At 46.7% G+C, this 27,911-nt stretch overlaps 1 protein-coding gene and 1 non-coding gene across 3 annotated transcripts in view; one reads left to right on the top strand and one right to left on the bottom strand.

Annotated features, from left to right (window-relative positions):
• LRFN2 (leucine rich repeat and fibronectin type III domain containing 2) overlaps nt 1-27,311 on the top strand; it is a 280,140-nt gene extending 252,829 nt beyond the window's left edge. For both annotated transcript variants that reach the window (XM_049891432.1, XM_049891435.1), the window contains one exon: nt 26,339-27,311. In XM_049891432.1, coding sequence (XP_049747389.1) covers nt 26,339-27,311 — 973 coding nt within the window. The remainder of the gene's footprint in view (nt 1-26,338) is intronic.
• On the bottom strand, nt 3,705-3,775 carry TRNAG-UCC (transfer RNA glycine (anticodon UCC)). The gene has a single exon. It is a non-coding gene; the product is annotated as a tRNA-Gly (tRNA).
• Nucleotides 27,312-27,911: the final 600 nt, after the last annotated feature.

Below are 27,911 nucleotides of genomic sequence, written 5' to 3'. Positions count from 1 at the left end.
GCTCAACTCTTCACATGGATCAACTACTTCATTCTTACCTCCAAGCTGCAGTGGAGTGTAATAATAATAGCGAACACTGACTGAACTGTGTGCCAAGCACTGTCCTCAGTGCTTGATGACATTCATTCATCTAATCTGCCCAACAACAGTATGATGCGGAGAGTTTCTATTATCATCCCCATGTTACAACTGAGAAACCTGAGGCACAGAGAGGTTAGGTGGTTTGCCTACAGTCACACAGCTCGTAAGTGGCGGAGCCAGGATTTGAACCCTGGTCTGTCTGATTCCAAAGCTCCTCATCATTGTGCTTCACCCCTGTTATATGATACATACCAAAGGAAGGAAGGTTTGTCCTTCACCCTCACTCATCTCCTGTGGAAACAGACACGCTATCAGGGAATGCCTCAGCTGACTGTGGGTCCCCTGCATTTAGCTGACTGACTGGCACACAAGAGGGGTGACACGCATGTGTGCCGAATGAATAAAATACATTCATTCATTCAACAAATATACCATAAAATATTGTTAATTGCTGTCAAGTCCCCATGGCGGGGCTCATCTTCCCATGCAGCGCAGGGACTACCAGAGCTCCCAGGCAGATCACCATCCACCACTGCGAAATGTCCCGCTGGGAGATGGGCTGGTTCATGGTGTTAGTGTTCTCTATAAAATAAGATGATGGTGATGATGATTGTTGAAAAATAGAGAGATAGATGATCGCTAGATAATAAAGTAGGTAAGCTCCTTCTCAGCCCCGTTCCCACTTGCAGCCCAGCATGGCCTCCCCCAAGCTGGGGCAGGAGAGGAAGGAGACCAGACCAACTCCTGGGGTCCCCAGACCATGCATCCCAACAAACAGTGCTGGAGAGACTCCCAGAAAGTCACAGGTATGAGCCTAATATACTCACATGCTATTTGCTCATGTGATTACTTCCATTACTAGTGTCCTCCATGGACACTGCAGGGCATCTAGTGGACATATTCTGTGCTAGCTGTCCTGGAGGAGCTGGCTGTCCATGGGCTTGGGGCGGGGCAGGGGAAGAGAAAGATGATAATACTGCTGTTTTTTGATGTTCTCAGTCAAAACCAGGATGGGGCATCTCCAGGCCAGGCCAGCCCCATCTCAAAGCTCCTGGCTAGTGAGTAAATCCCATACACATTGCCCATTGCCACTGAGTTGATTCTGACTCATAGGGACCCTACAGGACAGAGTAGAACTGCCCCATAGGGTTTCCAGTGAGCGCCTGGTTGACTTGAACTGCCGGCCTTTTGGTTAGCTGCCGAAGCACTTAACAACTATGCCACCAGGGTTTCCAATAAATCCCATGGCAGGACTCATCTTCCCATGCAGTGCAGGGACTACCAGAGCTCCCAGGTAGCTCACCATCCGCCACCGTGAAATGTCCCTCTGGGAGATGGGCTGGGTCATGGTGTTAGTGTTCTCTATAAAATAAGATGATGGTAATGATGATGATTGTTGAAAAATAGAGAGATAGATGATCGCTAGATAATAAAGTAGGTAAGCATTCAGAATATACATATATATTATATGCCATGGCTTTGCATACATTTTTTATTACCCTCCTATGACTCTACAAATTAGGCTTGCAAATGGCTTTTACAAGGAGACCGAAATAGGGAACTTAAGTACTGTGGTAAAGATTCTACAGCCAGTAAATTGTGGGGTCTACATTTGGACCCCAGTTGCTCTGGTGCCAAATCCTGTGTGCTTTTAGGTTTGAGGACCTGGTGCCTGCACCCCAACAGCCCTTTGATGGTTGTGTCCACCTGCCCTCCTCCCACCTCCGCCTTGTTTTTGTCACCCCTCTTCTGGTGATGCTCTTGTGGAATTCTAGAATGTCAGAATTGGACATTGAGGAACAGAGAAGGAAAGTGACTTGCCCGAGGTCACATGGCACGTCCATGACAGACCAGGGTTCAAGCCTCAACCCTCGAGCCCGACCTGAGGATATTTGGTGGGTGGGGACAGCTCTGTTCCCCCATCTTCCTTCCCCTGGGCTCCAGGACCAGGGCTTGGCTGGACAGAGTGCTCTCCCCATTGCTCACGTGAAGTCTCTAGAAGTAGTTTCTCCCCCAACCTTAATTCATCCTTTCCTGGCCAGCCTGCTCGTTAGCAGCAGAGGGTGTCCGGGGAGGATCAGCAGAAACACAGCCCCGAGAAATGCTGAGTGGGCTCCTCCTGACCATCGGGTGGAAAGGGTTTCTCTCAGCAGGGTGAGGCAGCACGCAGAATGACGCTACCACTCAGGAAGCCGAACATCCAGTAGGCCATGAGGTTGTGGTTGTGGTCCAGCCTCCAGGCACACAGCTTGGAGCAGCCCCAAGGAAGTGCCAGTGAGTTTCTTGGACATGCATTCAGAGTTGGGCACCGAATGGCCTCATTACAACAGACGACAGCTTACATGAGCAAATGCTTTACCACTTATCTATAGTAGACACATCTTAGTTGGTTTTCACAGTTCTGTGGGGTCAAATTTTTTGACAGACAAGGCAATAGTGGTTCAAAGAGGTGATACTGCCTTGCTCAAGAAATTCTCAGCTAGTAGATGGTGGGGCTGGAGTCGCTGTGTGGTGCACATGGTTAACATACTTGGCTGCTAACCTAAAGGTTAGAGGTTCAAGCCTACCCAGGGGCACCTCAGAAGAAAGGTCTGGCAATGTAACCTATTCCTGAAAATTCAGCCATTGGAAACCCTATCGAGCACAGTTCTCCTCATGCACGTGGGGTCTCCATGAGCCAGAACTGACTCTACTGCTACTGGTTTTTATTGGTAAGATGATGAAGCCATGTCGTCATGACTACTTTTCCTTGCGTGACTTCCTAAGCACTGTACTGAGTGCTGAACAGATATCATTGCATTTAATTTTCACAAAGACACTGTATGATCAATATCATTTGCCCCATTTTGCAGATGAGAAAAATGAGTGAGGTTCTTGCCTAGCTTCACAGTCAGCGAATGATGGAGCCCCACGCTTTTTTTACTATAGTGCATAAAGGATTGATACAGTTTCCTTCTTCTGGGCACTTCTGATCTGACAGAGGAAGGGCATGATAACTGGAAATGCCAGAATCCATCCCTGAGATGATTGAGGACTTCAAGCAAGATGGACCCATTTCATCCTGATTTGTGTTGACTTTGCCATCGTCACTGTAACAAAACCTGGTATTTACTGGTCGCTCATTTGTTGCCAGGTACCATGCCAAGAGGAAGACCCTCAACAAGGTGGATTGACACAGTGGTTACAACAATGGGCTCAAACATAACAGTGATTGCAAGGATGGTGCAGGACTGGGCAGTGTTTCATTCTGTTGTACATAGGGTCACTGTGAGTTGGAACCAACTCAATGGCACCTAAAAACAACGATGTGCCAGGAGTGTAACACACTTTTCCTCATTTGCTCCTCACACTATTCCTATGAAGTGGTTGTTGTTAGCTGCTGTCAAGTCAGCCTATGTTCCCTGATGACCTCATTCACAACAAAATGAAACACTGCCCTGTCCTGCGTCTTCCTCCTGATCAGTTGTAGCCCATAGGCTTTTTACTGGCTGATTTTCAAAAGTAGATCACCAGGCCTTTGTTTCTACTCTGTCTTAGTCTGGAAGCTCCACTGAAGCCTGTTTAGCATCACCTAAGCCTCGTATAAGCCTCCACTGACAGACAGGTGGTGGCTGTGCATGAGTTGCACTGGCCAGGAATCGAACCTGGGTCTCCTGTGTGGAAGGCAAGAATTCTACCACTGAACTACCACTGCCCTTTCCTATGAAGTAGGTACTAGTATTCCTATCTAACCAAGGCAGAGAGGCTTAGCTAACCCACCCAAGCTCACACAGCTAGGCAATGGCAAAAAAGGCAATGACAGAGGGGTTTAAATCCAGGCCCAGCTGTCTCCACAGCTTATGCTGTGACCCACCATGCATCATCTTCAGCAACTTCTTGCGCATTTGATTCCTGCCAAGTTCTTGTCTGGGAGCTGCCCTATTCTTCAGGTACAAGGACACATGTGGAAAAGCAGACAGCCAGGGGCCATTGTCCTTCACCCTATGTCCCCTCCCCAAATGCTGCTTACTGCTTCAGATCTAACAGGGCCAACCAAGCCCCTAAACAACAGATCAAGAAGCCCCTGCCGACACTGACTGCCATTAGTGTGCATCAGCCACACTGAAGTGACAAACACACGCCACCATCCTCTCCTCTTTAGTCCACCTGGCAGAATTTGCTCTGTGGTAGCATGTTGGAGGAGGCTGGTACTGCAGGGAAGCATGCCCTGGGTGGAGCCCCCATGAAATTACAGATCTGCCAACTAGGGCGAATTCTCCAGTCAGTTTCACCATCAGGTGGAGGTAACTCGGTGTTTGCTGGTTGTACCAGCTGGACGGGGCTGGTGGAGAATCTTCATTTTGCACACTCCTGAGTTTACAATGACGTATAATTGGTCTGACTCCTTCTGTGTTTCTCCTGCAAGTAATGAATTGTTATTGAACAAGCCGTAGCACAGTGGTTCAGTGTTAGGCTGCTAACTGAAAGGTTGGCGCTTCGAACCTACCAGTGGATCTGCAGGAGAAAAGACCTAGCGAGCTGCTCCCATAAAGATTACAGCCTAAGAAACCCAATGGGGCAGCTCTACTCTGTTACATAGGGTCACTATAAGTCAGAATCGACTGGACAGCACACAACAACGACAAGCTCTTCTCGGCTCCTCCAGGAGATAAGTGGCAATTATTATCATCATTTTCAACAGTCTGGTTGTACTAAAGGGCCCTGGGAGGGGCAGGGCAGGGATGTCAATCTTTATCTCTACTGACTTGATTTCTTACACCCAACACAGGAGGTTGGCGTTAATTATCCCCATTTCACATGTGAGCAAACAGGTTCTGAGAGAGGAAAGACAAGGTCTAGGAGCACCCCACTGGTCAGAGGCAGAGCTGGCCCTCAAAGAGGGATTTCTGTCTGATTCCAAAACCAACGCTCTTTCCTCCAAGACTTAGTCCTTGGGACCCAGAGGCCAAGGACAATTAAAGACAGAGAAAGTTTCTACATCCCTAGAGACTTGGATAAGGAGAGACAGAAAGAAGGAGAAACAGAGGCCTTGCATGGGCTGGGAGCTCAGCTAGATCAGCCAGGACAGAAACCCTGCTTACCAAGAACAGAAGGGATAGCAATGTGGCATAATAGTGGCCTTGGGGAAACACAGGGGGTTTTCAATGACTATCTGCTGAGTGTGAGCCACCCACAGGATCTAGCTTTCTGGAAGCTGAATATATTCTTGGGGGCCCTCAAGAGAAGTGTGATGTCAGATGGGGAAAAGTGGGGTCTGACTGTTCTCTGCTGATTGTACCTCCTCCTCCATAGAGAAGAGGGCACAAGACAAACTGGCATATGATCAGAGGGGAGTAGCCAGGATGCAAACTAGAAACTGCGTCACGAGGAAATGGTCGGAAGGAAGGGAAGCATTAATTCTGGACAGGTGAAAAATTCGAGGTGGGATGAGACAGCTGCCTCACAGTTTGGGAAGCACCGACATGTGTAAAAGAAAGAAACAGACGTGATCCAGGTGACTCCAGAAGTAGCAGGCTGTCAGACCACAGCCCAACATGAGCAGGGATTCTGAACCACTCAGAGTTGCCCAAAGCTGGGACTGGCTGCCTTGGCAGGTAGTGAGCTGCCTGTCACTGGAGGTGTGTGAGCAGATGGTCATGTTATGGAGGGGTTGATGAGCTCAGTGACTTTCAGGGCCCCTCTCAACCCAGAGTTCCTATGGCGTGTAAGTGGAGATGGCAGAGGAAGAACTAGAAAGAGACAGCAGACATCTTGGTGACTCAGCAAGAGAAGCATCTGAGCTGGAGGGCAGGCTGGATCCAGGGGCTGGTGCCAGGACAGACTGCCAGACCTCAGGATGGCTGGTTGCTGAGCTGGGCTGTGTGCCTGCCTCACTAGCTGGTATTGTGTGTTTACTCGTGTTGGTACTGGACAACTCCCTCCATAGCAATCACTAAGTAAATTGAGTACTTGCTATAGACCAGGCACTGTGCAATTTACAGCAACCTGTGAGGTAAGCTGTACCCTCCACCCCATTTTACAGAGAGGCTAAGTAGTTTGCCCAAAGTCACACAGCTTGTAAGCGATGGAGCTGGGGTTTGGACGCTGGTGATCCAATACCAGCACCCAGTACTTCTGCCTCTCTTTGCTTTATCCTTCCCATGAAGCAGCACCGTAGAGCTGGTCCCTTCCCCACATGGTCATCTCCACTGATGACAGAGGCTGACAACTTTCCCAGGCATTGGCTGGGCAGCTGGATCTGTTGCATTTCCTGAGGCAGGGACCAAAGCCAGGGCCTGCCCAGGTGTGATCCCTACCTGTCAGCAGGTAAGCCCTTACTCTGGGGAGACGAGCACAGAGGCAGCCTGTTAAAGCTCAGCTCACGGTGACCTAATTTCCAGTAATCACTGCCATCACTGAGCCAGGGCTTAACTAACACCGTTGCCACGTGTCTTCTGAAAAAGATTTTCAGAGTTGAGTTGTATTTGGGGGGGGAAACACGCCCTACTGTGAGTGTTGATGCCACAATGGCCCCCTGGCAGCCCTGCCAGGGTTCAGACCTGCCTAAGCCTCCCAGTTTCTAGCTTGCCTGAGGTTTGCAAGGCCTGGATTTCCACCATCAGAGGTACTTTTCTTTTGGTTCAGCATTGTTGTTGTTGTCGTGTGCCATTGAGTCAATTCTACCTTGTGCCATGTAATCCCACCTTACCCACTCCTTTATTGCAAACCTTTGGTAGAATTTGCTATGTGTCAGACACTGATCCAAGCTCCTTATGAGCCATGACTTGTTTAATCCTTATAACAACCTTCTAAGGCAGAGACTGTGAATGGCCCATTTTACTGAAATAGGGTATTTTGGGAAACTGAGGTATAGAGAGGTTAAGTAACTTGCCCAAAGTCACACAGCTAGTAAGTGGCAGAACCAAGATCTGAACCCAGCAGTCTGACTCCAGAGTCTGTGCTTACAATCACTGCATTCTGCTGCCTCTTCAGCTCCTCTTTTAATGGTAGGTGTTCCTGGGAGGAGTGATATGTATCATTGTTACTGGATTTATCAGGGATTTTTCCTAACTAATAGAGACTTGAACATCAGAAGTGTAATGGGTATCTTGGAAATGAGAGTCAGAAAACCAGGAACAAGGATATAGAAACAAAGGACCAGAAGGAGCTCAAATACTCACTTTGGCCAAGGACTGGTCCTCTTTGAGGACCATAGGGAAAGTGAGGCAGCTCTTCAGTGTGGGGTGGAGGGGAAGGGCTGAGGTTTGGGAAAGGGCCTGACACAGGCTGAGTGTGTTAGGTGGACTCCAAACACTCCGGGTGGTAGGCGAGCTTGAGCCAGGCCTGGGGGACCTCAGAGAGAGCTACTGACGCCAGAGGTCCTAGGGGCTGAGGGGAGATAGTAGAAACAAAAGGAAGGGGTGACACTTTCCAGAGTCATGGAGACACACCCAGGGAGCCAGACAGCCCAAAGAACTAGACTGAAGCCTTCATGACCAAGTCTTCCATTGCCGTGAATGGTGCCTGAAATGGACAGTGTTACCCGGACTGGCCCCTCTGTTTGGGTATCAGGTCTTAAATAAAAAGTCATAGTCTTTATACCACAGGCTGGGGTACATGGATAAGTATGCTCAGTGTGCTCTAGAACAGTTCTCAGTAATTGAACTCCTTGCAGTGATAGAAACTCCCACAGCCCCACTGTCCAAAAAGGAAGTCACTTGCCACTGTGACTTGAGCACTTGCAATGTGGCTAGAGGGACTAAAGAACTGAATTTTTAATTTTATCTAATCTTAATTTGAATTTAAATAGCCACATGTAGCTACTGTTTTGGACAGTGCAGATACAGAGCATTCATTTCATTCACCATCCAGCAAATGTTTATTGAGGACCTACTATGTGTTAAGTGTTGTTCTAGGTGCTAGGGAAACAGTGAGAAAAACATGTCAAAAACAAAAACCCGGTTCCTCATGGAGCTGACTTTCTAGTGGGGAAGGGAGAATAGACAATTAACAGTAAGCATAACAAATAAGTAAATGGTACCATCTGCCAGGCAATAAATGCACAATGGGGAATATGGAGGAGAGGACAGAAATGGAGGGGAAACCTAGAATGTTAAATGGCGTGGTCAGAGATAGTCCCCTGAGAAGGTGACACTTGAGCAAGACTTGAAGGAGGCAAAGGAGGGAGTCATGTGGACATCTGGAGGAAGAGCATCTAGGCAGAAGGAACAGCCAGTGCAAGAGCCCTGAGGCAGGACATAATCGGCAGGTTTGAAGGACAGAGGGCAGCCAGGTGACTGGTACAGAGTCAGCAGCAGAGGGTGGGAGGTGTGTAGGGGAGGAGACCGGAGAGGCGAGGGGGCAGATTACGTGGGGCCTGCAGTCCACGGGAGGACTTTGGCTCTGCTGGGAGGTGCTGAGGGGTTACAGCTGAGGAAGAGCAGGATCTGACCGGGGTTTTAACAGGGTCGCTCTCGCTGCTTGCAGAGAAGAGGCTGAGGGAGGGGAACAAGGGAAGGGGCCCATAGGTCAGTTCAGAATTTTGACCCCCAACCCTGCCTACTGTTCCGAGAACTGTCGGAATGAATGTCTGGGTGCTCCTGAGGATTGAAGCAGTTGGAGTGCTCTGTCTCAGAGAACTTCATGGTGTTGACAGGAACGTGGCTCCATTTGCCTGTTGACAGGGCAAAGGAGCTGCATTAAGGCAGGCGTGCCTCAGGGCACCTGGAGGAACCCCGTGGTCTCAGGACGGCACAGGTAACAGGGCAGGGACAGAGCCCCTGGCCACTGCTTCGTCGATTAGGAGATTTTGATCCTTGGAGCCCTCACTGAGTCACAGCAGCTCTTTGACAGTCTCATTTGAATAGCAGCCATGCACCTTCCCAGTGCTCAGGGTCCCGTGTTTAGGGACAGCCAGCATTTGGTAACAGACACCTAAAGAGAGGACTCTAGAACTTGTACCGATAAGCCTGGTGTTTCTCCGATCTAGCCTAGGGAGACCAGGGACAGCAAACATGAGACACAGATTCTTCTAGCCGATCATACTCTGTCCCACTGTGATTGAACACAGCCTCAGAATCCTTCTGAACACTCACCTGTGGCCATCCAGTTGATTCCAACTCATAACGACTCTATAGGACAGAATAGAACTGCCCTACAGAGTTTCCAAGGAGCGGCTGGTAGATTTGAACTGCCGGCCTTTTGATTAGCAGCTAAGCTCGTAACCACTGCACCACCAGGGCTCCTTCCCGACACTGGCACCCAGCAAATCCATCAGAGTTGGAACACGGAGTGAAAGTACTTGTAAGTTCTCCCGAACCTGGCTTCTGGCCAGGTGACCTCATTTCCTACCACCTTGGTGTCCTCATTTCCTACCACCTTGGTGACCTCATTTCCTACCATTTCCCGTTTCCATCTCTGCTCAGGCCCCATTGGCCTCCTCTCTGTTCCTGCCTCAAGGCTTTTGCACTGGCAGCCACCTTTGCCTGGCGACCCCACCCACAGACGTCCATATGGCTTCCTCTCTTCCTTCAGAGCATCCGTGAGCGTGCATCCTGAAGTAGCGACCATCCTCGTCACCCCTAATTTGTAATCCCATCTCCACCCCTAATTAGCTCTGTGATGACAGGGCAGTTCGGTTAACCACTGTCTCTAAAATGATGGGTATAATTATGCCACGTACTTCCCAGGGTTAGCATGAGCATAAATTGAGGTAATGTGATAGTTCTGTGTTCAATTTATCACCTTTGTGCACAAACACCCTCTCTTTGAGACCTTAGGCAAGCCACTTAAACTCCCTAGGCCTCAGTTTCGTTCTCTGTAAAATGGAGGTGATAATAGTACCTCTCTCCTGCTTTGGTGGGAAGATGAAATTAGTTAATACATATAAACTTCTCAGAACAGTGTTTGGGACATAGTAAGTGCTCAATAAAGGTTAACCATCATTGTAAAGTAACATATAATATACATTTTTAATTGCTGTCAAATAGCTGGCCTGACTAAGACTTTCTTCCTTCTAAAATCTGATTCTGTTAAATTCAGTTCAAGATAATAGAGTTTAGGGAAGGAGTCCCTGGCTAGCGCAAAAAAGTTAAGCCCTCGACTACTAACCAAAAGGTTGGCAGTTCTAATCCACCCAGAAGCATCTCGGAAGACAGGCCTGGTGTCTGCTTCTGAAAGGTCATAGCTTTGATAACTTCAAGGTGCAGTTCTGCTCTGCATGCATGGGGTCACTATGAATCAGAATTGACTCGACAACAGCTAACAACAACAATGAAAGTATAGTGAAGATCATACTTAGTGGCCTGGCTGACCTGGCTTACAACATTGGCTCAACCCCTTACCAGCTGTGTGAACTTGGGCAGGTGACCTACCTTCCTGAGCCTTAGTTTCTTCATCCCTAATGTGGGGATAATTGTTCCTACCTCATAGAGGCAATGTGCAGATTAAAAGAGACCCTGCATATCAAAAGTTTAGCATGTAATAGATACTCAATAAATGGCATGCAGGATAGAACCAACCCCGTGTATGTCCTCTGCCCTGCTCCCTGCAAACCCCTTGCAGTTTGTGCAGGGAAGGAAGCAGGCCCCTTTGGGGCTTGCAGGAAGAGGGAGAGGCTGGGGAGCCAGGGCAGCTTGCCTCAGTTTAATGAGGCCCTTTCACATGGTCTGAGATTTCACGGGCGGCTGGAGAGGTTGGCAGGCCAGTAGTTCTGGGAAGAGCCAGTAATGAAGGCACGGAGCCAGTAACGAGGGTGCTGAGCCAGGAACATGAAGTGCGGGAAGATTGACATGGTCTCTCCAAATTAGTTCTGGGAGTCACCAGGAAGCCATGCGACACCTATGAAGTGGTGGTGCTGGGGGAAGGCAGAGGCTGGGAAGACATGTAGATAAAAGAGGTGGCGTTTGGGGACAACTCCAGGAAAGCGAGGACTTTGCATCTTGTGCAGACACCAGCCCCGATTTCTTCCTCTTACACACATACGCACATGCAGACACGCCTTCAGTCACCCTCACACACTTACCCTCTCTTTCGCACACACACCTACACATGACAGACCCTGCAGGCTCACTTCATCTTATCTGCAGGAGGCTGTATTAGGTAGCGGAGGTGTACTGCTGCTGCCCATGGTTGCAAGAATGTAGAGGCTCAAACACAAGAGAAGTTCATTTCTCAACCCTAGAACAGTGCAGGGCAGATATGCCTGGTCAGTCAGTAGGTCTTCTTCATGTGCAGACTCAGGCACCCGGGTTCCACCACTCCTAAGGCCTGTTGTCATCTGCATGGTCAAGGCCAGGTCACCACAGAAGGGAACAGGAGTGTGGGGGGAGGCACACCTGCAATTTTGAAGACCTGGCACAGAGGTGGCACACACTACTTCCACTAGAATCCATCTACCAGAACTAACCCCATGGACACCCCTGACTGCATGGGATATGGGGAATGTAGTCTGGACATGAGCCCAGAAAAGGAGGAGAGTGGAGTTTGGTCCAGATGGAGTAATTACCTGCTTCTCGAAGACTCTTAGAATCCCTCCCATTCCCTGATGCCCAAAATGCCTTTGTTGTTGTTGCTGCCGTCCAGTCAGTTCTGACTCCTAGAGACCCCGTGTACGCAAAATAGAACTGCTCCATAGGGTTTTCAAGGCTGTGACCTTTCGGAAGCAGACCTCTAGGTCCGTCTTCTAAGGAGCCTATGCACGAGTTCTAACCGCCGACATCTCTGCTAGTAGCCAAGCGCTTCATCATTTATGCCACCCAGGGACTCCTTCAAAATGCCTTTAATGCTGCAAACGTTCTGATGCATTAGGAAAAAAACAGGCTTAGCCTGCAAGTGTCTCTGGGAGAGGTCACACAGGGAGTCACCCCAGAGGTGTCAGAGGACATGAGGAAAAAGCCTCTGGGGGGCCCAGGGAGCTAAGCGGAAGATGTGCAGCAGTAGCTAGTGCTGCCTGGAACAAGAATTAACAAAACAGCAAACCAGCAACCATCGAGTCCATTCCAACTCATGGTGACCCCATATGTGCAGAGTAGAACTGTGTTCCATAAAGTTTTCAAAGGCTGATTTTTCAGAAGTAGATCTCCAAGCCTTTCTTTCGAGGTACCTCTGGGTGAGTTCAAATAACCAACCTTTTGGTTAGAGCCCAGCACTTAGCCTGGTGCACCAGCCAGGAACTCCTAAGAACCCCTTACATACCATGTGTACTTAAACACCTACACTCTGGCTCCCATACTCACAAAAACCAAAAAAAAAAAAAAAAAAAAAACCCATTGCCATCAAGTCAATTCTGATTCATAGCGACCCTATAGGACAGAGTAGAACTTCCCCACTGAGTTTCCAAGGGGCACCTGGTGGATTGAAACTGCCAACCTTGTGGTTAGCAGACATAGCTTTCTACCACTACACCACCAGGGTCTCCTGTATACTCACAAATACCCACATACTCAGTTCCCAAATGATACTTCTGAGATGCACACCATAATCCACACACTTTGTTTCACACAGACACACACACACACATTCACCCATCTCCCACACTCACACACCCCAAGCACATATCTATGTTTGCGTATCCACGAAGGGTCTTCAGTAGTCCGTGAGGTGAGCTTCAAGGATTCAGGATATGGCAAGGTGCCTCTCTGGAACGGCCTCCTCACACCAGCCACAATGTCAGAGAGCTCGCCTTTAGCCATCCATTGCATTTAAATAAGAAACCCTTACATTTGTATAGGCCTTAACATTTAGCGAAGCACTCTTTCATTTACTTATCAATCACAGGGTAAATATTTACTCACTGTTGCCTCTCTCTGCCAGATATCATGATTGACAGTGGAGATACAAAGATGGATAACACACAGCCCCTGTCCTCCAGGGAGATACGTGCAGGAACAAGCAATCCCACAGTGTGGGGAGGGCTATGGTGGAAAAAAGAGCAGGACCAGTTCTGTGTGGGGTCAGAGGTAATATGTGAGGCAGGGCTTCAAGGCTATGGTCACTGGGTGGAGGATGAGGGAGGAGGTTTCCAGGAAAAAGGAATGTTATAGGCAAAGAGGTCAAGGTGGCTTGACAGAGGAGTGATGAGTGATTCAGGGAGGTGGCAAAGTGCTCTCTACAACTGGGGTTCCACTAGGTAAAGCCAAGATGTGACATGAAGTAATGATTTTTTTCCCCAAAGTACAAGGAGAAAATGATGTTAGGTAGAATATTCTTGCCAATGTATAGGTCATCTCCTGGCATCAGTCGGGATTCAGTTTTAAAAAAAAGGAAAAACACTCTTGGTCTTGCGAAAGAGGAAGTTCAACTTTTTACAGGTGTACAACATATTGACAGCAATTACAGTAATCCCTGTGCAATCCCTACACTTGATCAGTGTGATATTTCCATCGCTGTTAACTTCTCCTTCCCTCTCCTTCCTGCCCCAGTAACCACTAATAAGCTTTGTTCTCTATACATTTGCCTTTTCTTGTCTTTTTATGTAAGTGAGATCATATAATGTTTTTCCCTTTGTGACTGACTTTTTTCACTCAGCATAATGTCTTCCAGCTCCATCCGTATCGTAGGTATGTATCAAGACACCATTTCTCCTACTGGCTGACTAGTATTCCATTGTATGTATGTATCACATTTTGTTTATCCATTCATCTGTTGATGGTTGATGGACGTTTAGGTTATTTCCACCTTTTGGCTGTTGTGACTGGTGCTGCAACAAACATTGGTACACAAGTTTCTGAGTCTCTGCTTCCAAGTCTTTTGGGTATATACCTAGAAGTGGAATTGTTGGATCGTATAGCAGTTCTGTTTTCCACAAAGGCTTACCATTTTGCATTCCCACCAGCCAAGTGTAAGGGTTTCAATTTCCCTACATTCTTGCCAACATTAGTTAATTTCTGTTTTTTTTTTTTTCTTTTTTAATCTTAGCTAGTCTAGTGGGAGTGAAATGGTATCTCATTGTGATTTTGATTCACATTTCTCTGATAGCTAATGATGTTAAACATCTTCTTATGTGTTTGGTGGTCATTTGGAGCCCTGGTGGCACAGTGGTTAAGAACCCGGCTGCTAACCAAAAGGCTGGCAGCTCAAATCCACCAGCCACTGCTTGGAAACCCTGTGGGGCAGTTCTAACCTGTCTATAAGGTCTCTCTGAGTCAGAATTGACTTGATGACAATGGGTTTGGTGGCCAATTGAATATTCTCTTAGGTGAAATGTCTCTTCAAGTCCTTTACCCATTTTATGATTGGGTCATTCTTTTTGTTGTTAAGTTGTCCAAGTTTTATATATATTTTGGTTATTAGATTCTTGTTGGATATGTGATTTCTGAGATATTCTCCCAGTCGGTAGCTTGTCTTTCACTTTTTTTGGTAAAGTCTGATAATAAAAGTTTTTAATTTTTATGAGGTCTTATTATTTTGTCCTTTGCTGTTTGTGCTTTTGCTATTATATTTGATAATCCATTATTAAAAAGTTAAGCTTGACAGCATTGCCTCTGTTTTTTCTTCTAAGAATTTTATTGTTTTAGTCCTTGATTAATTTAAATTTGTTTTTATGTATGGCATGAGGAATGGATCCTGTTTCATTTGTCTGCATGTGGAAATCCAATTTTTCCAGCACTGTTTTATTGAAGAGACTTTTCTTTCCCCATCAAATGCACTTAGCACCCTTGTCAAAATCGGTTGACTATGGATGTGTGGTTTTGTTTCTGAACTCTCCATTCTACTCCATTGGTCTATGTGTCTATTGTTATAACAGTGTCAGACTTTTTTGATATAGCTGTATAGTATGTTTTAAAATTAGGAAAGGTGAGTCCTCCTACTTTGTTGTTCTCTTTCAAAATTGCTTCACTTATTGGGGGCCAGCTGGCAAAACTTGTGTAATAAATATATTTACAACAATGACAAAAAAAGTGTGTTGCTGAGACGGCTTATGTACAACCAAAAATCTCATGGGATTTGGTTCTTTGATTTGGAGGTTTAGGGTTGTGGTTTCATGGGACACCCCAGTTAGTTGACCAATAACATGCTTAGTGCTTCCGTTCTACATCCTATTTCATTGCTAGTGCCTAGGGTCTTAAAAGCTTGCAAGCAGCCATCCAAGGTACAATAGGTCTCTATTTACCTGGAACAAGAGAGAAAGAAGGAAAATCAGGGAAAAAAGGAGGATATGGAGCATGTGGCTAATTGTCTTCATGAACAACTGCCTCCTTTGCCATGAGACCAGAAGAATTGGATGTTACCCAGCTACCATTGCTGAATATTTTGATCAAAGATTCTGTAGATGAATCCTGACAAAAGAGGGAAAATGCTGAACCAAATTTCAAATTCTCAAGGACTCCAGACTTCCTGGAGCCGTGAAGTTTGGATGAACCTCTGAAACTATTGCCCTGAGATAATCTTTAAACCTTAAGCCAAAAATACCCTCTGAAGTCTTCTTAAAACCAAACAATAAAAAGGATCATAATAGAATACTATCAAAAACTGTACACCAACAAATTTGAAAACCTGGAGGAAATGGACAAATTTCTAGAAACACACTACCTGCCTAAACTAACACACACTGAGGTTGAAAATCTGAACAGGCTTGTAACAAAAGAAGAGACGGAAAAGGTAATAAAAAAAACTCCCAACAACAACAACAAAAAGCCCTGATCCAGATGGCTTCACTGGATAATTCTACCAAACATTCAGAGAACAGTTCGCACCAGTACTACTCAAACTATTTCAGAACATAGAAAAGGAAGGGATACTTCTGAATTCATTCTATGAAGCCAGCATAACCCTGATACCCAAATCAGACAAAGAAACCACAAAAAAATAAAATTACAAACCAATACCTCTCATAAATATAGATGCAAAAATTCTCAACAAAATTCTAGCCAATAGATTTCAGCATCATATCAAAAATAAGAGTAATAATACACCATGACCAAATGGGATTTATACCAGGTATACAAGGATGGTTCAACACTGGAAAATCAATCGATGTAATCACTCAATGCAGAAAAGCACTTGATAAAGTCTAACACTCATTGCTGATAAAAACTCTCAATAAAATACATATAGAATGCAAATTCCTCAACATAATAAAGGGAATCTGTGCAAAACCAGCAGTCAACATCATTCGTAATGGAGAAAGGTTAAAAACATTCTCCTTGAGAACAGGAATAAGACAAAGATGCCCTTTATTACTACTTTTATTTAACACTGTCCTGGAAGTCCTATCTAGAGAAATAAGGCAAGAAAAAGAAATAAAGTGTATCTAAATTGGTAAGGAAGAAGTAAAACTATCCCTATTTGTGGATGATATGATGTTATATAGAGAGTACCCAAAAGACACCACAAGAAAACTACTGGAACTAATAGAAAGATTCAGCAGAGTAGCACGATACAAGATAAACATACAAAAATCAGTTGGATCCTATACACCAATAAAGAAAACTACAAAAAGGAAATCAGGAAAGCAATACCATTTTTATTAGCCCCTAAAAAGTAAAATACTTAGGAATAAGTCTAACCAGGGATGTAAAAGACCTATACAAAGAAACTAAAAAACACTACTGCAAGAAACCAAAAGAGACCTACCTAAATGGAAAAACATACCAAGCTCATGGATAGGTAGACTCAACATTGTGAAAATGTCCATTCTAGCCAAAGCAATCTACAAATACAATGCAATCCCAATCCAAATACCAGCAGCATTCTTTAAGGAGTTGGAAAAACTAATCATTAACCTTATATGGAAAGGAAAGAGGCCCTAGATAAGTAAAGCACTGTTGAAGAAGAAGAATAAAGTAAGAGAACTTGCACTACCTGACCTCAGAACCTACTATACAGCTGTTGTTATTATTGTTAGGTGTCGTTGTGTCCGTTCCGACTCATAGCAACCCTGTGTACCACAGAACGAAACACTGCCTGGTCCTGTGCCATCCTTACAATTATTATGCTTAAGCCCATTGTTGCAACCACTGTGTTAATCCATCTCGTTGAGGGTCTTCCTCTTTTCCACCGACCCTGTACTTTACCAAGCATGATGTCCTTCTCCAGGGACTGATCCCTCATGACAACATGTCCAAAGTATGTAAGACACAGTCTCACCACCCTTGCTTCTAAGGAGCATTCTGGTTGTACTTCTTCCAAGACAAATTTGTTCATTCTTTTGGCAGTCCATGGTTTATTCAATATTCTTCACCAACACCACAATTCAAAGGCGTCAATTCTTCTTCGGTCTTCCTTATCCATTGTCCGGCTTTCACATGCATATGATGCAATTGAAAATACCATGGCTTGGGTCAGGCACACCTTAGTCTTCAAGGTGACATCTGTGCTTTTCAACACTTTAAAGAGGTCCTTTTTGCCCAATGCAATGCGTCTTTTGATTTCTTGGCTGCTGCTTCCATGGCTGTTGATTGTGGATCCAAGTAAAATGAAATCCTTGACAGGTTCAATCTTTTCTCCATTTATCATGATGTTGCTTATTGGTCCAGTTGTGAGGATTTTTGTTTTCTTTATACTGAGGTGTAATCCATACTGAAGGCTGTGGTCTTTGGTCTTCATCAGTAAGTGCTTCAGGTCCTCTTCATTTTCAGCAAGCAAGGTTGTGTCATCTGCATAACGCAGGTTGTTAATGAGTCTTCCTCCAACCCTGATGCCCTGTTCCTCTTCAGATAGTCCAGCTTCTTGGATTATTTGCTCAGCATACAGATAGAATAGGTATGGTGAAAGGATACAACCCTGACACACACCTTTCCTGATTTTAAACCACTCAGTATCCACTTGTTCTGTCTGAAAAATGGCTCCTTGATCTATGTACAGTTTCTTCATGTGCACAATTAAGTGTTCTGAAATTCCCATTCTTTGCAATGTTATTCATAATTTGTTATGATCCACACAGTCAAATGCCTTTGCATAGTCAATGAAACATAGGTAAATATCTTTCTGGTGTTCTCTGCTTTCAGCCAGGATTCATTTGATATCAGCAATGATACCCCTGGTTCCACATCCTCTTCTGAATCTGGCCTGAATTTCTGGCAGTTCCTTGTTGATATACTGCTGCAGCCACTTTTGAATGATCGTCAGCAAAATTTCACTTGAACGTGATATTAACGATATTGTTCGATAATTTCTACTTTAGGTTGTATCACCTTTCTTGGGAACAGGCATAAATATGGATCTCTTCAAGTCAATTGGCCAGGTAAGCTATCTTCCAAATTTCTTAACATAAACCAGTGAGAGCTTCCAGTGCTGCATCTGTTTGTTGAAACATCTTGATTGATATTCCATCAATTCCTGGAGGCTTGTTTTTTGCCAGTGCCTTCAGTGCAGCTTGGACTTCTTCCTTCAGTACCATCGGTTCCTGATCATATTCTACCTCTTGAAATGACTGAATGTCGACTAATTCTTTTTGGTATAATGACTCTGTGTAGTTCTTCCATCTTCTTTTGATGCTTCCTGCATCGTTTAATATTTTTTTCCATAGAATCCTTCGCTATTACAACTCAAGGTCTGAATTTTCCTTCAGTTCTTTCAGCTTGAGAAACACCGAGTGTGTTCTTCCCTTTTGATTTTCTATCTCCAGCTCTTTGCATATGTCATTATAATACTTTGTCTTCTCGAGCCACCCTTTGAAATCTTCTGTTCAGTTTTTTTACTTCATCATTTCTTCTTTTTGCTTTAGTTGCTCAATGTTCGAGAGCTAGGGTAGTCAAAAAAGCCTGGTACTGGTACAACGACAGATACATTGACCAATGGGACAGAATTGAGAACCCAGATGTAAATCCATCCACAAATGATCACTTGATCTTCAACAAAGACCCAAAGTCCATTCAATGGAGAAAAACAGTCTTTTTAACAAACAGCGTCGTCAAAACTGGATGTCCATCTGCAAAAAAGTGAAACAGGACCCATATCTCACACCATACACAGAAATTAATTTAAAATGGATCAAAGATCTAAATATAAACCCCAAAACTATAAAGATCATAGAAGAAAAAATACAGTCAACGCTAGAGGCCCTAATACATAGCATAAACAGAATACAAACCATAACTAACAGCATACAAATACCAGAAGATAAGCTAGATAACTGGGATCTTCTAAAAATCAAACACTTATGTTCATCAAAAGAATTTACCAAAAGAGTAAAAAGAGAACCTACAGACTGGGAAAAAATTTTGTCTGTGACATATCTGACAAAGGTCTAATTTCTAAAATCTGTAGGAAAATCCAACACTTCTACAATAAAAAGACAAATAATCCAATTAAAAAATGGGCAAAGGAAATGAACAGATACTTCACCAAAGACAACACTGAAGTGGCTAACACACATGTGAGGAAATGCTTGCAATCACTAGGTATTAGAGAAATGCAAATGAAAACCACAATGAGATACCATTTCCACGCCAATGCTACCGGCACAAATCAAAAAAACAAAATAACAAATGTTGGAGAGGTTGCAAGAAGCTTGGAACTCTTATGCACTGCTGGTAGGAATGTAAAATGATACAGCCATTTTGGAAAATGATATGGCGCTTTCTTAAAAAGCTAGAAATAGAAATACCATATGATCCAGCAATCCCACTCCTAGGAATATATCCTAGAGAAATAAGAGCCATCACATGAGTAGACATATGCGCACCCATGTTCACTGCAGCATTATTCACAATAGTGAAAGGATGGAAACAACCTAGATGCCCATCAACATATGAATGGATAAACAAAATATGGTATACACACACAATGGAATACTACGCAATGATAAAGAACGATGATTATCTGCGAAACATCTCACAATGTGGATGAATCTGGAGGGCATTTTGCTGAGTAAAATAAGTCAATCACAAAAGGACAAATACTGTATGAGACCACTGTTATAAAAACTCATGAGAAGGTTTACACGCAGAAAGAAACAATCTGTGATGGTTAAGAGGGAAGGAAGGGATGGGGAGGGAAAAATATTAACTAGACAATAGATAAATGGCAACTTTGGTGAAGGATGAGACAGTACATAATACTGGGGAAGTCAGCACAACGTCACGAAAGCTTCACAGATACATCCAGACTCCCTGACGGACTGAATTACTGGGCTGAGGGCTGGGGACCATGGCCTCAGGGGACATCTAGCTCAACTGGCATAAAGTTTATAAAGAAAATGTTCTACAACCTACTTTGGTGAGTAGCACCTGAGTTTTTAAAAGCTTGTGAGTGGCCATCTAAGATGCTCCACTGGTCCCACTCCATTTGGGGCAAGGGAGAATGAAGAAAACCAAAGACACAAGGGAAAGATTAGTCCAAATGACTAATGGGCCACAACTACCACAGTCTTCACCATACTAAGTCCAGCACAGCTAGGTGGTACTCGGCTACCACCACTGATTGCTCTGACAGCGATCGCAATAGAGAGTCCCGGACAGAGCTGGAAAAAAATGCAGAACAAAATTCTAACTCAGGAAAAAAGACCAGACTTACTGGTCTTACAGAGACTGGAGAAACCCCAAGATTATGGCTCCTGGACACCTTTTAACTCAGTACTGAAGTCCACTTTAGTCAAAGATTAGACAAGCCCATAAGACAAAACAAGAGTTAATGGGCATAGCAGCCCAGGGGCAAAGAGGAGAAGGCAGGAGGGGACAGGAAAGCTGGCAATGGGGAACCCAAGGCCTACAAGGGGAGAGTGTTGATTCGTCATGGGGTTGGCAACTGATGTCCCAAAACAAGATGCATATTAATTGTTTAATGAGAAACTAATTTGCTTTGTAAACCTTCATCTAAAACATAATAAAAAAAAAAATTTGAAGAAGCCCAGAGTCCTTTTCATTAAGCCCTGGTCCCCTCCCCCCACAAAAAAAGTCTGCCTTGAGCATTGTGCTCTTTTAAGAACAATCTATATGGGATCAAATTGACAACAGCAACTGGAAAGATTAGATGGGAACCTTAGGAGGCAGTGAATTTATGTTAATGGGGGAGAAACAACTCAGAAAAGGAGGGTAAAAATGGTTGCACAACTTGAAGAATGTAATAAATGTCACTAAATTGTAAACGCAGAAACTGTTGAATTGGTGTATGTTTTGCCGTGTATATTCTCAACAACAAAAACAAAACAAACAAAAAAATTAAAAAACGAGGGAATTCAGTGCTAAGATTAGGTTAGACAAGCGATGCAATTGCTGAGGGGTCAACTGGGGGTAAGGAGTCATCCACCCACCCACCCCAACTCCTTACCCAAGGCTGAAGGAATAAGGGTGACGAGAGCCCAAGATCCACGGCTATCTGGTAGGAGCTAGAACTCCAGAGGGGGTTGCCTTGTGGGTACTGGAATCAAATGGGAGACTCAGCTGCTGACAGGGGATACCACTTAAAGGAGAAAAAGAGGAAGAAATACCTAGCTTCTCCCTTCTTTCCCCCTGCCTATCTTCCTCCAGCACCTACATTGGACAACTCTACCTGGAAGCCTGAGGGCAAGGGAGCCCGGGAAATGTAGTTTCCCACCTTGCAGAGCAGGGCCGCAGAAAGGAGGAAAACAGATCGGAGAGCAAATAACTGGTGCATTCCTACAATTTCTTCTTAAACTCTGGTATCAGCTGTAGATTATTTGCTAATGTTAAGCTGAATGAACAAATGCCAAATGAATATTAACAGAAAAAAAAAAAAAAAACCCAACTCAGAAGCAGCCATTAACACTTGTTTTTCCTGGGTAAGTGCTTGGGGTTGCAGTTCTAAATTGTGTTTTAGAGCTTGTGAGCTTAATTAAATTTAACGCGTTGGAGCAGCTTAACATAAAATAGCAATTCATGTTTTCTGCTAACAGAGTTATTACAAGTTTATGTGATGGAAAGAAATATATAAGGATTTCAGGGTATGTCTTTCATAAAGAGGGCTATGACTGATAGTTGCACCAGATAGTGGCTTTTGCCCCTCCAGATTCTCACTCTTCTCCTCCACCCAGCTCTGTGCTCTAGAAGGCTGACCAGTGTGCTGCCATGAGCTCTGGCTTTTGGTTGGGTTCAGTCATGAGCGGGCAGGGGAGCTGATTTTTGCCCCTTGGAGACATTTAGCATTGTCTAGAGGGTCATTTTTTTTTTTTTTTTTAGAGGGTCAGGGGCTACTACTGGAATCTAGTGAGTAGAGGTCAGGGATGCTGCTAAACACCCTACAATGCACAGGACATCCCCAACCCCCACTCCTTACAATCACAAAGAATTATCTAGGCTAAATGCCGATAGCATTGAGGTTGAGCAACACTGTTCCTGACCAGTGTTTCTCAAACTATTTGTAGTGAAGGACCGGTTTTATTTATTCCCAATCCACTTCAAGTTAATGCTTTTGTAAGAATACAGTAAAAATCAATTATCAGAAAAAATGGTCACATACTTGGATGTCACAGCCAATGGCACATTGTTTTAAAACTCGAATGCTTACTCTTCATTTCTGTGCTATCTGAGCATGGACCAAGAACAAATGGCTCATGGGCCAGTACTGAGCTGTGCACCATCCACTGAGTAGCACTGATCTAGATGATTCTCTCTGCTTTCTGCAACCCTTAACCTTCCTTGGTATTCTCAGGCCTAGGGTGCTACTCTCAGTTGCTATCAAATCAATTCTGAATCATGGTGACCCCACGTGTGTCAGAATAGAACTGTGCTCCATAGGGTTTTCAATGGCTGATTTTTTTTGGAAGCAGATCACCAGGCTTTACTTCCGAGGTGCCTCTGGGTGGACTTCAACTGCCAAACTTTCAGCGAGCAGCCAGATGAGTTAACTGTTGGCACAACCCACGGACTTCTGGCTACTAGCCCAGAGTTATTGCGTTTTCCCTTGTGAGTCCCCTGTACCCTATCCGCCTCTTTGTAATCAGTACCTTTATAAATAAGCCTCCTTTAATTATCCCTCTGCGCATGTGCTTTCTGCTCCTAAAAGGCCTCTGGCAGATTCTGAGGTGTTTTTATACCTGAGCAAGTTTTTAAGAATGCGGGCAGATACAGAAGGTGGGTGGATGGGATGACAAGAATGTGGTGAGAATCCTGGCCCAGGGATCAACAAAGAAGGTATTTGAGAGCCCCATAAGGAACTTGGAGCCCTGGTGTCACAGTAGGCAAGTGTTCAGCTGCTAACCAAAAGGTCAGTAGTTTGAATTCACCAGCCGCTCCTTGGAAACCCTATGGGGCAGTTCTACCATGTCCTATAGGGTTGCCCTGAGTTGGAATAGACTTGCTGGCAATGGATTTGGTTTGGTTTTGGTGTTGAACTGTCTCTTGTAGGCTGTGGTTAGCCCTTAAAGAGTGTTTCAGTGGGTGAGGGGCGTGGCTAGGGCAGTGTTCTAGATGGAGCCCTCTGGAGACGGTGGTGCTGAGACGGGACGTTCAAGGTAGCAAGACCAAAGGCAGAGAGGCCTGTTTGGAGGCTGCTTATACCGACCAAAAATGGCGAGGTCGAGGCAAAAGCATAGAAGAAGGGAGGGAGACGTTTCAGAGGTTGACTCTGCTAGCCAGCATGGTGGGATGTGGGTAGGAATGAAGGGTGAATGCTGGCTGCCTGGATCTAGAGTGGATGCTCAGCGAATTGCTTTGTTGGGGACATGGTGGGGTGGACGGGGCCACAGGGTGGGAGATGAGTTCGGTTTTTCCTTTAGAGCTTGGCCAGTGGCCATTTCACATGATCGTCTTGGTCACTTCATCCTCTCTATTGCCTGCAATGAGAATCGATCTGGCTTATAATTAAGAGTGTGAGTGCAGGATCCATATGGACCCAGATCAGGTCTCAGCTCCACCACTTCTACAAGGGAAAGTGCAGACTACTCAGCCCCCTCCTTCTCTAAATGGGAATAAAAACAACCCAGCAACAATAGCTTCCTCAGAGGGTCGTCAGGAGGTTAAATGAGATAGTGCACGTAACCTTCTCGGGACAGGGTAAGCACTCTGCGAACACTGGGTACTATTGTTATCGGCAAAGGCAAACCTGACTTCAGGGGCTGTTTGGCCCTGGTGGGCTCCAGCTCTCCTGTAAGTGCCCCCTGTGTACACACACACACACACGCACACGCACGCACACGTGCACGCACACACACACACAGCAGGAGAGGTACGGGGCTGCCCTCCTGCTCCTAATCCTGGAAAGCAGGCCAGGCCCTTTCCTCTGGCCTCACTCCTGTTGGACCATTCATGATGCAAAGCTTTTCTGAGCCCCAGCAGGCCAAGGGCCCAGCTGGTGGAGGGGTGTGAGTGGAGGGCTCTGAGTGACACCCTGGGGAAGGGTGACCAATGAGCCATAGACCAGCGTAAGTTTTTGAGTGACATGAGGAAAAACACTCCATGTCTGTCATACGGTATGGAACAAGCCCAGACTGTGGACCTAGAAGGCAAGTGTTAAAGTTCCAGCTGACACACCCTTGAAACCCCAGCTGTGTGACCTCAGGAAAATCACTCAGCCTCTGAGCCCTGGCCTATCCTCTCTGGGAAATAGGAGCATTGCTTTCTGCCCTCACAGATTGCCATCGTGCCCAGGCGGAACTGGAGCTGGGGATTCCCCGAATAGACCTAAGCGGCTGGCCTGCAGGGCCTGCTGGGTCCACCCCTGCTCCTGTACTGTGGCCTCTCTGCCCCTCTCTGGCCAAACGCTGGGGCAGAGGGGCCTTGGGGGCTCGGCTTCCTCAGCGCCGCTTCCCCAGCAGTGAAGCGGACAGGAGGGTGAGGCAGAGGCAACAGCTTCCAGGGCTGCCCTGACGGGATGTCAATGTCTGCCTGTCAGCTCCAGTCCTCAGAGCGGAGTCCCACGTGGACATGTCCAGTCTCTGGTATTTCATATTTGAGATCTCAATTATGCTGCCTGGCTCTGGGTTTGAGAGATTGGCAACAGCCTGTGGAGCCCTCTCATTCTCAAGTAGTAGAGGACAGGGGGATGGGGACTCTGGGGTAGGGGGGACAGGGAAGGTTGCAGGGAGGGATGTGGACCACCAGGTCTCAGTGAGTATTTCTGCAGGAGTCTTTTTGGAGACGCAGGCATCATCCCTGGAGACAGCAGAAAGCAAGATATTGCTACAAGGGCCTTAGATATCAGGGTTTGCTTCCAGGTTTCCTGAAGGTCTGGGAGTAGGGGGTGGTGGGCAGAGATTGCTGCCCCACCATACCTTCCCCCAAAGACAGAGGAACCAGCCAAGCCCCTGCCCCCGCCCCCCTACCGCCCAGGGGAGCTCTTTCCCCAGATCTATTTGGATGAGCCTGGCCAGCTATGACCCAGGGATAGTTCATTCCTTCTGGGTTGCAGAATTTCTCTCCAGTCTTCAAAATTGCACTGTCCCCTCTGCCTCCTAGCAACCTGCACCCCTCCTGCCACCACTTCTCCCCTGCTTAGGCTAAGCCCCTGCCCATCTTCCCTCTCTTTAGTCTACAGCAGCAAGTGTTCTCCCTTCTAAATTACTAGAAAGCCCTGTGGAGACCATGAGCATGCTGGCTCCTAAGGGCAGGACCTGTCTCTGACCCAGCATGGTGCCTGGCCCAGAAAAGGGGCTCAGTCTCACAGGACACAACAAGGGGTGGATGGAGCCTTGGGGCGGGCTGGAGGGGGGCCAGGGACCACCTGACTCCAACCCCAACTTCCCAAGAGACTGAGAGAGTATCTGCATCAGACATTGTGGGAGGGAGGGTGTCCCTTTATTTAATTTCTGCGTCTTCATGCCTTTAACCTCTGTCTCTCCCTCTCTGCCTCTCTGTCTCTCCCTCTGCCTTTCCCTGTGACTCCTGTCTCTCGTCTCCACTGAGTCTGTCCCCCTTCTTTTCTTCACCTCTAAATGCCTCCCCCTCTGTACTTTAATTATCTCCTTTCTTTCTCCTTCTCTTTATCTTCATACTCACTGTCTTTTTGTTTCCACATCCATGGTGTCCTTTTTCCTCACATGATCTCTCCCTATAATGTATCTTTCTCTGTGTTTGTTCTGTCTATACCTCTCTCGGCCTCTGGCACCCTGAATCTTTCTGTCTCGCTTTGCTTTTCACCCTAATCTGCTTCTGCCCTCTTACCTTCGTCCCTCTCTTCCCACCTCTGCCACCATGCCCTATGCCCTATTCCTGCAACCTGTCTGCGCCTTCTTCTTCCCCATCCCTTTTGTGTCTCTTCACCTCTCTTTTGCTCTGCCCCGTCTTTCTCTGTGTCCCTGTATCTGCCTGTCTCTCTCTCTCCAACCCTCTGCCTCTTCTTACTGTCTCTCTCTCTTTCTCTTTCTGCCTCTCTGTCTCCCCATCACCCTTCCTATCCCACCCCTCCACCCCTCGCCCTCTGTGTCTATGCCCCCACCCAGGATGATCCCAGCCTCCAACAAGACCTTCGTGGTCAACAACCTGGTGTCTGGGACTGGCTATGACTTGTGCGTGCTGGCCATGTGGGACGACACGGCCACGACGCTCACGGCCACCAACATCGTGGGCTGCGCCCAGTTCTTCACCAAGGCCGACTATCCACAGTGCCAATCTATGCACAGCCAGATCCTGGGTGGCACCATGATCCTGGTCGTCGGGGGCATCATCGTGGCTACACTGCTGGTCTTCATCGTCATCCTCATGGTGCGCTACAAGGTCTGCAACCATGAAGCCCCCAGCAAGATGGCAGCCGCTGCTGTCAGCAACGTGTACTCACAGACAAATGGGGCCCAGCCACCTCCCACGGGCAGCGCTCCCAGTGGGGCCCCCCCACAGGGGCCGCCCAAAGTGGTGGTGCGGAATGAGCTGGCTGAGTTCAGTGCCAGCCTGGCCCGGGGCAGTGACTCCTCTTCCTCCAGCTCCCTGGGCAGCGGGGACCCAGCGGGGCTAGGACGGGGCCCCTGGAGGCTCCCACCCCCTGCCACCCGCCCTAAACCCAATATTGACCGCCTGATGGGGGCCTTTGCCTCCCTGGACCTCAAGAGTCAGAGAAAGGAGGAACTGCTGGACTCCAGGACTCCAGCCGGGAATGGGTCCGGGACATCGGCCAGGGGCCACCACTCGGACCGAGAGCCACTGCTGGGGCCACCTGCAGCCCGGGCCAAGAGTCTGCTCCCCTTGCCCCTGGAGGGCAAGACCAAACGCAGTCACTCCTTTGACATGGGGGACTTTGCAGCTGCAGCAGCGGGAGGGGTCGCCCCTGATGGTTACAGCCCCCCTCGGAGAGTCTCAAACATCTGGACAAAGCGCAGCCTCTCTGTCAATGGCATGCTCTTGCCTTTTGAGGGGAGTGACCTGGTGGGGGCCCGCGGGACTTTTGGCAGCTCTGAGTGGGTAATGGAGAGCACCGTGTAGGCCTGGGGGGTGGGGGGTCGGGGGACGCTCTCTCTCCCACTCTTGCAGGATGGAAGGGGAAAGAATCTTTACTGGCAAGTCTTTGTGGAGTTTCTATGGTGATGTTTACATCCAGGGACAGCTTTGCCTCCCTGTCAACGGCCTCTTCCCCACCCCACCACCCATATCACCCTCCCTGGCCCGTCCCCCACCACCCAGCTGGGGTGTGCTCAGGGAAAGTGGACTCACTCAAATGCCGGACTAAGCCCTGAGTGTTTGGAAAGGCAAAACACCCGCCTTTCTAATCACAAAAGTAGCAGATAAGCAAGTGGCTTCAGATTGCTGATGGTTCCAGTGTTGTTTTATTTCATAATTATTTTTTTTTCCATTTCCCAGACTCCTCTTCTTCATTCATGTTGCTAATCGAGAGTTTACAGAGGAAAGTGCACTCCCAGCAGCCCTGGGTCCGGGTGATCGTTGCCAGTTGATGGGAGAAGGGAATGGTTCTAGTCGTACACTACTTTGGGAAGACCCCTGCCCAGACCTCTTGTGATTCCCAGCCACCCGCATACCTGATACCTGACCCAGTTTCCTTTGCTTCTCAAACATACCTACACCTCA

The sequence above is a fragment of the Elephas maximus genome, chromosome 1 (genome assembly GCF_024166365.1).
Source record: "Elephas maximus indicus isolate mEleMax1 chromosome 1, mEleMax1 primary haplotype, whole genome shotgun sequence".
Taxonomy (NCBI): Eukaryota; Metazoa; Chordata; class Mammalia; order Proboscidea; family Elephantidae; genus Elephas; species Elephas maximus.
The sequence above is the reverse complement of the archived record's forward strand: the minus strand, read 5'-3'. Positions and strand labels throughout refer to the sequence as shown.